The sequence below is a fragment of the Apteryx mantelli genome, chromosome 2 (assembly GCF_036417845.1).
Source record: "Apteryx mantelli isolate bAptMan1 chromosome 2, bAptMan1.hap1, whole genome shotgun sequence".
In the NCBI taxonomy this organism is placed as follows: domain Eukaryota; kingdom Metazoa; phylum Chordata; class Aves; order Apterygiformes; family Apterygidae; genus Apteryx; species Apteryx mantelli.
This window is the reverse complement of record NC_089979.1, coordinates 53741738-53754880: the sequence shown is the minus strand read 5'-3', so window position 1 is coordinate 53754880 and position 13143 is coordinate 53741738. Positions and strand designations below refer to the sequence as shown.

Here is a 13143-nt window from a genome sequence, read left to right as displayed (position 1 = left end):
TTGAGTTATGCCCAACCACTAACCAGAATTCTTTAAGATATGAAGCTCACATTTTCTTTGCTTGCAGTTCTCCTTCCTCTCTTTCCATCTGAATCTTTCACAACCACAGAATCAAAACCTCAATGCATCAAATATCTGCAAATAAGTGACTTTAAGTCTCTGTATCCCTGTTTGAGCTAAAAGCCTGAAAAGTGGCAGGACATGAATGGGTCCTCTGCAAAAGCAAAATTTCTCCATCTCCAAATGATAGGGCATTTAAAGTTTTGTCCGAATGTATCCTTGACTGTATATGTTGAAGAACTTTGACTAGTAATAAGTAACCATTCCACACTGTAGAAGAAAATTCTATGGTGGAAGAAGAAAATTAAGTGATTTAAGTAGCACAGGAAATCTAGGGGAAAGGTTTGGAGCAAGTCATCTGTATCTTTAGCTGTAAGATTTCTTTCCTAATTCCAGAAGGCTTTCTACACAGTTTAGAGAGAGCAATTTTTTGATAAAAGCTTAATATGTTTGCTTGCCCTTGGGGACAGAGAAGGAATATTAATTTTTGCACTTCTGAAAGGCTTAAAATAGCAATATAGGTAAGGTGAATGAGCTTCCAGCTGCTTGTAGTCTAATGAATTGTAATGTGAACTCAGTATATAGGGGCATTTCTTCCTTCATTGCACCTGCTAGGTGTTTACTGTTTTTAAGGAGCATTATTAAACTCTTAACAAGCTTTGTGTTCTTACCCATTCAAGAAAATAGAGGTTGTCATTAAGAAAGTGGTGGGTTATATTTGGAACTACTTTGTATCTTTGAATTGATACTTTCTTCATTGTGGTAACATCCACAGATTTACTATCTGTCTTACAGTTTAGGAGTAGGGCCAAGTATGTCTAGGAGCAGAGGAATGCCTTACCTAGGATGTATTCATCAGTTTAATTTTCTCCATAAAGGCAAGCATAAGGAATGATAGGTTCAATGAAGAAAAAGCAGAAGGCAGCCACAGGTGTCTTGGCTCACTGATCTCCCATCTACCTTAACCACCACCCCTAATAAAGGGATAGAAGATTCCTCCGTGCATGTATACTAGCCCACGTTCAAATCCACATCTCTTCCAAAGCTTCAATCTTAACCATTGTGGGAGATAGTCATGACTTGCTCAAAATGGGAAATTGTGCTGGGTGAGGGGAGGAGGGGATGTTTTGATCTTGGTTTTTTGGTTTTGTTTTTTACACTTGAGGTTGGTCATCTCGCTATTCAGGACCCCTGCAGGGAGCCAAGCAAAGATAGTAACCTAAGTCTCTTCCATGAGGACAGTTCTGTTTGTTTCAAAACACTGCCCTACTCACTAGAATAAAACCAAAAGAATGACTGTTAACCATTTGTTATCTGATACCATCAATGTTCTTCCTGTTCTAATAAGCAATGTTAGCATGACTAGATCAGTATTGCAAGTATGGGCCTTTTGACTTAAAACTTCTCCTTGAAAATGTTAATGGAAAACCGTTCCATTTCCTTGAACATATAGGACCTTGGTTCTTAAAGCTCTGAGTTATTCAGTCCTTTGCAGGTACAGCTGATTATTAAGAATTAGGTTTAGACACGGGTTAATATGTCTCCATGGCTTCCAGTTGACTTGTGATTTAGGCAGAACACATTGTTTTGCACATAGGAAAAGTAAGTTCATATTCTTCCTGAAAATAAATCTGCAAATGTATTTTAATTGACATGTTACTATAAATAAGCTCTTCTAACTATATAGAAAATGCAATTTCTGTAGAAAATTTTTAAAGGAGAAATGGGAAAAATTTCCTAAATGGTTTCCTTTTGTATCCCCAAACAATGAAAGCTGGAACTCAGCAGTAAGATGGCAAATTACATCTTCTAGATCTGTTTGAATTTCCTGCTATCTTGGATTTTCTGGTATCTCTCAGGTTCATATGAAAAATAGACTAGTGTTGCCTTTACTGTTCTATTCTTACTGTCTTTTGGCTGGAAAAGCTGTAGCTCTGGAATCTGATCAATCTACTCTTGTATGATTGGATTTGCCTACTTCAGAGATCTGTTTCTAGTTGCAAAACTGTGGCCCTAGAAACCTCCAGCGAGGTTCAGATATGATACTGCATTAAATAACTTTTTTTCTTTCAGGAATTTTGAAAGGAAACAAAAATCCACAGAAGAATTAATTCTAGGGGTTACTGTAAGATTTTTAGTATTATGTGGTGTTTATATATAAATGCACTATGAATGTTAAAGTACAAAAAGGACAGTATTTCTATAATATGAAATATAAATGCCCTGTTCAAGAAAGGATAGACTGGGACCTTTCCCAACACTAAACGTTACTTCCAAGCAATGACCTTTTGTGTTCCCTTTAACTCCCTAAGATTGTAAGAGCAGAACTATTTCAAAATAACACCTTTCTAGCATTACGTAGAGTGAATTCTTCTGGCTTAAGAGTCATCCTGGCTGAAGCAGGTTTTGGACATCCCTCTGATTTGTGGATACAATATAATCCATAATTACCTTGGAAAGAAAACTAGGATGGAACCTTAAAAGGTCCTGTAGTGCAAACACGTCTGAAGGAAGTTTTCAAGTAAAGTAATCTCTCTTGCCTCTTCTAACATATCTTGTTAATGTCATTTTCCCCTGCCTGTAGACCAGGAATTGGTGTTGTTTCATACATTTGTAAGTTAGGTTTGCAAGACTTCTGTTACTGGAGTCTTGGCGTAGCAAGCTAAAGTGCCATATCTTGTAGTGAGAAAAGGAATTTAAAGCTAGTTTCTCTCTTAATTTTTGATAGTAGCTAAACTTTTATTGTTTTGCTTTTTTTTTTTTTTTTTGAAAAATGAAAGGTGAAGTGAGGGGAGAGAGTTATACCTACGCCGCAGATACAGCGGAGAAAACTGTATAGGGTGATCAGTATGTAAGTCCCTTAATGTGATTTTAGTTTTAACCTAATTTCTCACTGTCTGAAAACCCAGCTGGGCATCTTGCCCTGTTGCTGAATAATTGAAGCTCTGTTAAGCCAGAGAAAACTCTACCAACACTAGCTGCACAACAAATGCATTTTAAACACTGTAGCTTTCTTTTTTTGTTTTTGTTTTGCTAGCCCTTTCTCTGAGCCAGTCTGCCCTAAAAGTGATTCAGAACTAGAAGTTAAACCTGCTGAGAGCTTGCTTAGATCTGAATCTCACATGGAATGGACATGGGGAGGATTCCCAGAATCAACCAAGGTAAAGTTATTTATTGCCTGGAACTCTGTGAACTGAATTTTCACTTATCTAAAACTGTGACCTAAAGGGTATAGGAAATCTACTGCTGTTATTCAGAACAGTTCAACTGAAATAGGAAAGGAGCACCCCCTTGTGGCTGACTGATAGTCAGCTTTGTTGATTTCAAAAGCTAGTCAGCAAAGTTGTTCCAGAAAACCTAGCAGTGAAAATCTGTAATTTTTGAAATTTTAGTTAGATACTAAAGAAAGCAACTGTAGAAATTAATTCCCTTTATTTCTTTTAAGCAAAGTTGTGGTTCATTCCAGAGAAACAGGAGCCTTGATTGAGTAAACTTAGTATCTAACAGGACAACTGAGGGCATAAGCCTCTGGTACATTCATATTTATGCCTTTTCTTGCCCTAGTTTGGTGAAGTCAAAATTTTCCTAGTCCGGTTTCCTAGTATGTAGCTTCTGTTGCAGGAAACTGCTAATTAGATGAGCTATATTTTATGTTGCTAAAATATATTTTTAAGTGCTTATCCAGTTTATTCCTGACCAGGATTCCAAGCTTACTGACAAAATTACCATAAGTACAAGTTTACTGTTTAGACCAGAATAAAATAAATGATATGTGAAATTGAAAGGATTGACTAGAATTTTATTTTTCAGATAAGCAAGAAAGAAAAACTGGAACATCCCAGAACAGCTACCATTACGCCATCAGAGAACACTCATTTTAGGGTCATTCTCAGCTCTGATGAAGTTGAAGATGATGATGTGGTGAAAGATTCAGTCTGTACAGTACTGAAACCTGAGCCAAGAACTCATCCTCTGCTTAAGCAGATGGATGTTAAAGATTCTCTTGCTTCTGCAGTCGTAGAACCACAAGATTCATTACCATTAGATGCTGATCATCATTCCAGACTGTTGGTGGATCCATCATCAGAAACAAAGCCACCAGCAAAAATTGACTCGCCTTCGAAAAAGAAAGGTATGTAATAAAACTGTTCATCTGTTCCTCTGATGTGATCTGCCAAATTTGAAGCAATGCTATAAAAAGTAGAAATGTGGCTTTTCAATTTTTCCTATTTAAAGTATTACCTGACTAAAACTGTAATTAAACTCTGAAATTTATAAATGTTATGAGTAAATCTGAATTTTCCACAATTATGTTTCTATTTAATGCATTTGGATAGGTTCTTCCCAGTAATCTTAATTGTAAATTTAACAGGGGTGCACAAGCGAAGTCATCATCAGGGGCCTGATGATATCTACTTGGATGATCTAAAGGCTTTGGAACCTGAAGTTGCAGCACTCTACTTTCCCAAAAGGTAATTCAGAATTAAGGTTCTATGGATTTAGACTTGTATTGCTGTTGAACTACATGCATTATTACATGTATGATTTAGGTGTTCAGGAGTCACTATAGATGACTCGTGTAGTATTGGACTCCAAGTTCCTGTGCTTTTGTGGAATAATCAGTGTTGATCTTGTTGTGGAAAGCTGTTTCTGATTTGGCAAGAAATATACTAAAATATCACATGGAAGGTCATTACTGAGAGATTTCTGTCTTTGTAGAACTCATATGCTCTGGAAATACAGAGGGGAAAGTTTAAATTATATAATCCTTCTTTTTTGCCATATTGCTAGCTCTAGATGAGCACGCATCAGTTTATTTTTTGCATGCCCTGTACATCACTTCCAACTCATTGGTTTTTTAACATCAAAACAGGCAAACAAAAAAGTCCTCAAGATCTTCATGCAAGGCAACCAAGTCTCAGATTTCACTTCTGTTTTATTTTTTATGAAATTAAAGCATTTTATACTCTGAAAGTACTCCCCAGAATAACAACTGTCTAGGAAGATCTTTGTAAAAATACAGTTTAATAAAAAGGAAGTGTCTAAATTCTATTGGCTTAGTTAAAACTAAAATTGTAAACTTTTCAGTATATGTGGGTTGGAGGGGGAACTGATAGCAACAGGAGAAATTAAATATAAAAAAAAATTATTTTGTTCTCTTACTGAGTTTAATGCTATAAATTGATGATATTTATTGACTAAAGTAACAAATTTCTTTCTAATTACATTATTCAGGATCAAATAAATAATTGTAATCTTAAATAAAAATACCATGTTGTCATCTAAAAGGCCACCTATCTTTTGCATTGTACTTTTTCCAAATACACTGTGTTCTAAAAACATCAAGCAACGTCGTCATTCCTGCATTCTCGTTGTACAATTTTCTGATTAAGATTGAGGAGCATGGTATTGTTCTGTGACAATAGAATGTAGAGGGTCTTTCCTCCATTTAAATCCAGTTTTGTTGCAGGCAAGAGTAGTGTAATTATTTCCTAATTTAGATGAAAGTTAGGAAAAGGAGAACTGGAAACTTTCAGTCTTCCAATATTATGAAAGTTTTGGACTTTTTATTTATTTATTTTTCTTTTTTTTTAAGTCATAAAATCATACAATACTTGAAAGAAATCCAGTAGCAAGATGATTTTTTGAGTAATTCATTGTACACTGTGTTCTATAACATAAAATGTATACATTTGTTCACAAGTGAAATACATATGGCAAATGTGGATCTTTTTTTCTTTAGTGATTCTGACCCAGGCTTCAGGCAGTGGACAGAGTCAGATACCCTTTCTGGTTCCCAGTCACCACAATCCGTAGGAAGTGCTGCTGCTGACAGTGGCACAGAGTGCATGTCTGATTCTGCTATGGACTTGCCTGATGTCACACTGTCACTCTGTGGAGGTCTCAATGAAAATGGAGAGATTTCTAAAGGTATGTAAAAGACTAAGCAAAAATGGTAATAAAGCTCAGACAAATGAGGTGACTTAAATACCCTTGAGTTCCACCTAATGAAGATTTGGCTTATAATTATGCTCCTGGTGAGAAAACAGAATCAGGAAACTGATTTTTCTGTGTCTGCCAGGTAGAATAGAATTGCTTACAGTGTAAAATTCACAAGTATTTACAAAGCAGAGTGATTGTGGAATTTAGCTTCAAAATGGTCAAGAGAACTAAAGTCTTAAAGCTTTTCATCTCCTTTTTTGCACTGCTTATTATGTATCTGACCAATCACACTTGTTTCTGGCTGCTATTGCTTCCTTTGCCCTATATAAATCTTTATAAATGATATTTATCCCACTGCTTAATAAATTTTCTTCTTCTTTTTATTGTTTTAAGCAATTAGAAGAGTAAGAAATACCATTGTCTTAGACTGTCTTATCTCCTGCTCTTCTTCTCCCATCCCAAATATTTGTTAACCCACAGCTTTCTTACCAGTTGACTCTTCTTTCTTAATGCTCCTGTTTATTTTAATATGGAAGTTAATTCTATGCATCTTTAAAGCAGCTTCTGGGAGCGTATAATTTTCTTGAACATGTACTGCAACACTTTTAGTACTATTTTTCATCTAGTCTCTAATTCATCAAATGAAATGTAAATGCTTTTATTAATGAAGGCCCAAAGCAGGTCTCTTGATAACGTGGTAGTTAGGTGATTGGATGATTGGACTTGATTAAAAAAAAATAAAAAATAAAAAAATACATGGGACTTGTACTAAATCATGATTTTTTGCAAATCTGTATAGTCACTAATCATGAAAATGCTATTAGTAATAGGTGCTTAGAAACAAACAACCCCACCTCCCCAAACTAACAACATCCCCTGGTCCACCCCTTAATTTTAGTGTAGTGTGTAGACCCCTTACTTGCCGTAATAATTTTTAAAGAAAACTTGCTTCGACAAGCATGGCTCTCTTTGTGCAGCCTGGGCACTAAATTAATTCCCACCTCCTCCTAATTCCTTATGTCTCATTACTGTGATTGTTGAAGTGAATAAGTGGTATGAGGCACTCCTTGTTACAGAGGAGGCAATCATGAGATAACAGGTAGGCCATATTAGCATATCCTGACTAACATTGCAAGATCAGCAAAGACTCTGAAATGCCAGAAGATGTTTTCCTTGATACGAACTAATCAGACTACTTCGCAGTGGTTATTGTTATTTTTAATTAATAAAAAGTACTTCTATTGCAGAAAAATTCATGGAGCATATTATTACTTATCATGAATTTGCTGAAAATCCAGGACTCATAGACAATCCTAATCTGGTAATAAGGATTTATAACAGGTAAATTCTTTACATAATGCAATTATTTTACGGATTTCCTTTAAAATCTGCTCTTTAAAGAGAATGCATTTCTTAGGTCTCGTCATGATTTGTGGTTTTCATGGGTCAGCTTTTTGGTCTTATAGAGAATGATTCTTGAACTGAAGATTTACATTAAATTTAGCTTTGACTGAAGCAAGATTTTGCAGCAATTACCACTGATGTTGAATAGTGCATATTAAAATAACTGCTTGCAGCAAACTTTAATATTAGTTGTTGGTGTCAAATAGACATGCTTTCATCAAGAAAGGGCATTTTGCACACTGCTTATTTACATTATTCAAATTTTGTAATATCTTATCAATAACATGTTTTAAAACAGGTATTATAACTGGGCATTGGCTGCTCCAATGATTCTGAGTTTGCAGGTGTTTCAGAAAAGTTTGCCCAAGGTAAGCAGACATATGTATACTTTTTTGAACATTTTGCATGTAATAACACGTGATTCTGTCTTTATTTTCCACACAAATTAAAAACACACCTAAATTAAACTAAATGTTTTCAGGCTACAGTCGAGTCTTGGGTCAAAGAAAAAATGCCAAAGAAATCTGGAAGGTGGTGGTTCTGGCGCAAGAGAGAAAGCATGACTAAACAGGTAATTGAAAGCTACTTTGATTTTGGTTCACTTGGCCATTAAAAGATGAAGAAAAAATTAATTTGAGTCTGAAGTGCCTTATAATGCTTCTCAAATAGCTTTCTGTCACTTCTTGCCAGCTGAAAGTTATTCAGTGTTGTAGTTAGCTACTTCTGTATATTTAAAGTCTCAAATACCACTCTTTATTCACTAATATCACTAGATGCTTCAACAAAATTTATTCTGTTTAGCTGTTGCACAATATTCTTAAAATCCTTTTTTACTCATAAGTGTTGTCAGAGCTACTCTTCAATCACTGCAGTATGTTTTAGGAATGTATACAAAAATTGAAAAGTAGGTGCTATGCAGTATAATAGATGTTATGCTGAGATGCCCCATTTTAGATTGAACTAAATCTAAAGCTTGAGTATACATCTATGAATTTTACTAAAAACTAAACAACCCTGTGTAGAACATGACAGCTAAAATTTGTAAGGTTAGAGGTGTTAGGTTGACAGCCCCCTTAATGCCTGTTTCATCATCTTAAACTAGCCGTTCTTAACATCTGGCCTGCAGAGTTCTGTTTCCTGGAAAAATGAAAAGCTTTAATGGATCATTTCTTCCTAAGGATGCTTTTATTAAATAATTTACTGAATAAGCAATTCTGAGCACTTAATACAGTTTATGTACTACACTAATAGCTATTTGCTTGTATGTGAACTATGAATTTTCTCAGATCAGTTCAAGATTCTTAAAATGGCAATATGTTCTTTATTATCATGTTGTTTTAGATACCAGAGGCAAAGGAGGGGAAATCTGAGACACAAAGAGCAAATGAGCTGCCAGCAACTATAAAAGAGCAAGTTAATAGTAGGTGTGTTCCTGTCTGAAGACTATTTTGTGGACTGAATACTGTCTCTCTTTTTTTTTTTTTTTTTTTTTTTTCCTTTTTTAATGAAGAATCAAGTAGAAATTTACTGTGGGAAGAAACATTTTTCTCTGAGCTATTGAACAGAAACCAGATGTCTTTGACAAACAAATTGGCAAAAAAAGTGGCAGTAAACAGTGCAGGAACTACAAGTACACTACAATTATTTCCTAAATCCTATTGTGTTTACTTCTTAAATCTTAACTGACAGAGTAATAGAGGCATTTATGGTAACCTTTAGCAATGAACCACTACTCTGTAATTTATTAAACATAGTGGGACTGTTTCTGAGCTATTATTTGTCATTCTCTTTTTTTGTAAAATCCTAATATTGTTTGAATAACTTGAACCATCTGCCATTTTTTTGTAACATGAAATAATTGAAGCAATAAAATAGCATTAATTACAGTGCATGAGTTGCCCAAGATTGTAGCTGAAAACTAGAAGTATCTGGCACAAAACTGTCTTAATCTAAATAATTCACTGTGCATATTCATATTCTCCCATGATTTTGCAAAGATATTTGTGAGTGTTGTCAATGCCTGAAAGATTTAAGAAATTGAATATATTGTGACTGATTACTTGAGAGAAATTAAATGCTGCTTTTAATCATGAAATCTCTAATTAGCAGAGAAATAAGTCTTTGATAACCTTGAAAGGTGAGCTACTGCACTAACTTATCAGCCCACAGTTCAAATTATGTAGTAACTGTGGCAGCTTTTTTTAAAAGCAAAGCATTATTGCTTGTTCTGTATCCCGCTTCATCTGCAGTATACCTAATTCAGCAACACAGTATTTGTGACCACTTGACGTTATGTCTCTACTAAACCCATCATGCGTGGATACAGCTAGAGTACGCATAGTAATATCTAGAGCTCCACCGATAGTAGTATGCATCACAAGTCGTATTTGCTCATTGGCATATACTAGCTTTATCTGGGCCTTCACTAGACCATGGACTTCATTTATGTGTACCATCAGGCTAATGTTGAATCCTTTACATACATAAGCAGAAATTAATCTTGCGTAAGAATATATGAATCTTAAACCATTAAAGAAGGGTTTTATACAGCTCACATTTATTCTGATTGATGTCATGTTAGACCTACAGAAGATGATTCTTCTAGTGATGAAGCGTCACAGGAATTGAAAGAATCCCTGAAAATAGATTCTGTCCCAGTGGAGCATCCAACCCATGGGAACATTCCATCTTATAAGAAGTCACTCAGACTATCTTCAGACCAAATAGTAAGTGGCACACCTTCCTTGTATGTAGAATGCTTCATAATACTACTCTTTGTTTAATCCTAAAAGTTAGATTTTTTTCTTCTTTTTAGGCTAAGCATAAACACATTTTATAAAGTCAAAAATGATTTAGCAGTTACATTTTTTTGGCATTGGAATAAATGAATGAGGTGTACTTAAAGCATTCTCATTTTCTGGTGCTAGTGTGGGCAGTTGCGGGGAAGTTTTGTTTTTTTCTGTTCTTGCTTTTAAGAATCATAATACTATGTTTGGATAAAAAATAATAATTTCTTACAAATTTCTATAATTAAACTTCTATATTAAAATGATGTCAAAAAGTGACATTGTAGCCTTCTATAATTTGGATATCCTAATAATGTACATCTGAATTGCTGTGCGGTTTATTCATTTCAGTCTAACTTGCAAATTAGTTCTGTGACAGCCTAAATACATTATCTTCTTCATCAAGGAAGAATTTTGAGAAACCACCCACCAAGCAGAAAATACTATTGCATGCTTGGTTTGTGTACACACTGACTGAATGGAACTCCCACTTTGCTAATACTCTAAGACTGCTTTAATAGTAAGAGTTAAAGTAGCAGAGTCAAGCATCTTTTATTACTACCTTACTCTAAGCAGACATAGGAGTTAGGGAAAAATATATGTACCCAGACTACAAAACAGATCTTACTACCAAAGCTGTGCTAGTGTTAAACCATGGTTCACTTTTTGACCAGTTAATCAAGGTAGATGAGGAACAACATTTGAGCCATTTTCTGTAGCTCTTCTGTGATTCAAAAATTCTATAGTGAAGGCAATTTATATTTTTATTTTTTTTGATTTATTCTAAAGGCAAAGTTGAAGCTCAGAGATGGCCCTAATGATGTTGTATTTAGTATTACTACTCAGTATCAAGGGACTTGTCGGTGTGCAGGAACAATATATCTCTGGAACTGGAATGACAAAATCATCATATCAGACATTGATGGAACGATAACCAAGTAAGTATCATTGTGGGTTTTTTTTCCTTTGTATTTGATATTTTATCTTGCTTTATTGATATTATTCCTCTTTTTGAAAGAGAGTAAAGAAGCTTGATTTAAGAAAAATACTAAAGAATATTTATTAAAAGTTCTGAAAAACACTTGCTGCTTTGATTTCAATTTGTACTTGTATTTACAGCAAACTAGAAAGAGTGTTTTAAAAGAATAATGTAAGATATTAATGTTTACTGTACAACTATTTGCCTTTTGATGAGACTTCTCTAGGTTTAGCGGCTATAGGTTAACTTGGAAAATGACTCGTGCTATATGGCCCTGCTAATCGCTCGGTCTGGACTAGTTACTAATTCTCTGTCAAAACACCTAGGACCTTCGGCAATAATATTTCTGTAAATATTCATTGTAAACTGTATGTTCATTAATAGCTGTCATTAACCAAACTTTTATACTTCATTTCAGCTATCTCTGATTTTGCTTTTAGGTCTGATGCTTTAGGGCAGATCCTCCCACAGCTTGGCAAGGACTGGACTCATCAGGGCATTGCAAAACTCTATCATTCTATAAATGAGTATGTATCTAACCTATGAAGCAGCTAGCGTTTTTTTGGAATTTGGGAATTAATGGGTGGGTAATTGGATTGTTGTTAATTATTATTCAGTGTATTACAGTTCATTAGTCTAAATGATGGAAAGCTACTTCTGTCATTCATAAACAAAGCTGTTTCCTCAGAGATATGCTTTTACAGAAATGGAAGCCACCACTTTTAATAGTCCCCTTCTCAGACATTTCATTCTGCACTGAGTTCTTAAAAATTGTGTGTAATACTGTTGTGATTGCAAAAGAGAACTATAATAAGAGTTTTTGAAACCACCATGGATATGTTTATTGCCAACAATTCAGGTTGATCATAAAGCCTTTTAGAAATATGGTACAATCTATATTCAGACCCAAACGGTGTCTTCCCACTACATAAATATTTTGTGTTTCAATGTGTTTGCTACCAAACTCAAGCAAATGCTTCTTAGGATATGATTTCATGTTCTGAAACAAGCCTAATTAATGACTTGCCACTGCCACAACGGGAAGGTTGGTGGCCTGGCTCCAGCTTTCTGTTACTTACTTTGTGCCAGTTCTGGCATGATAAGATGATACAATTCAGTAAAACAGTAGAAAAGTAATCCAGCAAAATAGCAGTTTCCCCAGTCTGACTTAGTCAACTGAACATGCTCACCGTGATCTGCTAAGTGAAGAACCAGCAGCAGGCCATGTAGACTAGAAGAGGGGAGGAAGGAGAGGAAAAAGACTTTCCCATTTCAGCAGTGGTGAACTGCATGTTTGGTTTAAAAGTGTTGTGAACCGTACCCTTATAAATATTCTGCTCATCTAAGAGGTATCTAGCCTTATAAAATTAATGCATTGGTAATTTAGTGCAAAATAAATGTACATTTTTTTTCCTCACCTTCAGATTTGGTCCTTTGTTTAGCAGGCTTTCTTTTTTGAAAACATGTTGATGCCAGAAATAGTGCTTGTTGCTGAGGACAACAAGGTGATCAACTGTTTAAATATTTAGTGATCCACTTAAAATAATGACATTTTATTTTTCATTTGATGTTTAGAAGCATTTCTTTCCTGAAAAATATTTGGGGTCGTGGAATTTTTTGTTAACTTTAGCTCTGATATAGAGAGCTCAGTTCTGGTCTGTGGCCCTTTGCAGTCAATGGGAACTTTGTTCTGTATTTGGTGCATAAAAAGGTAGTCTTGAAATTATTTGCCAAATTGAATCTCGTCTTTGAAAATGCACATAAACTTTCAAACCCTTTGTGTACATATAAGCTGTGTACAACCCTGTATAACAGATGAACCTACAAAGTCTTCAGGAGTATTTTTAGGGACTCGATGAATGGTCATTGTTTTGCTTCCTTCAGTATGAGCTGCAAATTCTGACAGTAACCTGAAAATCAGCAGTCAGGACTGGAGATCTGGCATCCAATATTGTGTGTGATGAATATAAT

The 13143-nt window shown here is 34.9% G+C and overlaps 1 protein-coding gene across 5 annotated transcripts in view; it reads left to right on the top strand.

Moving 5' to 3' along the window:
- The window catches only part of LPIN2 (lipin 2), a 48639-nt gene that overhangs the window by 28238 nt on the left and 7258 nt on the right, over nt 1-13143 (top strand). For all 5 annotated transcript variants that reach the window (XR_001292604.2, XR_001292603.2, XM_067290680.1 and 2 more), the window contains exons 6-16: nt 3098-3221; nt 3871-4192; nt 4433-4532; nt 5804-5991; nt 7251-7344; nt 7706-7775; nt 7889-7978; nt 8749-8831; nt 9989-10133; nt 10983-11131; nt 11613-11699. Coding sequence is in view for 3 of the 5 variants with exons in the window: in XM_067290680.1 (XP_067146781.1) it covers nt 3098-3221; nt 3871-4192; nt 4433-4532; nt 5804-5991; nt 7251-7344; nt 7706-7775; nt 7889-7978; nt 8749-8831; nt 9989-10133; nt 10983-11131; nt 11613-11699 (1452 nt within the window). In the remaining 2 variants the exon portion in view is untranslated. The remainder of the gene's footprint in view (nt 1-3097; nt 3222-3870; nt 4193-4432; nt 4533-5803; nt 5992-7250; nt 7345-7705; nt 7776-7888; nt 7979-8748; nt 8832-9988; nt 10134-10982; nt 11132-11612; nt 11700-13143) is intronic.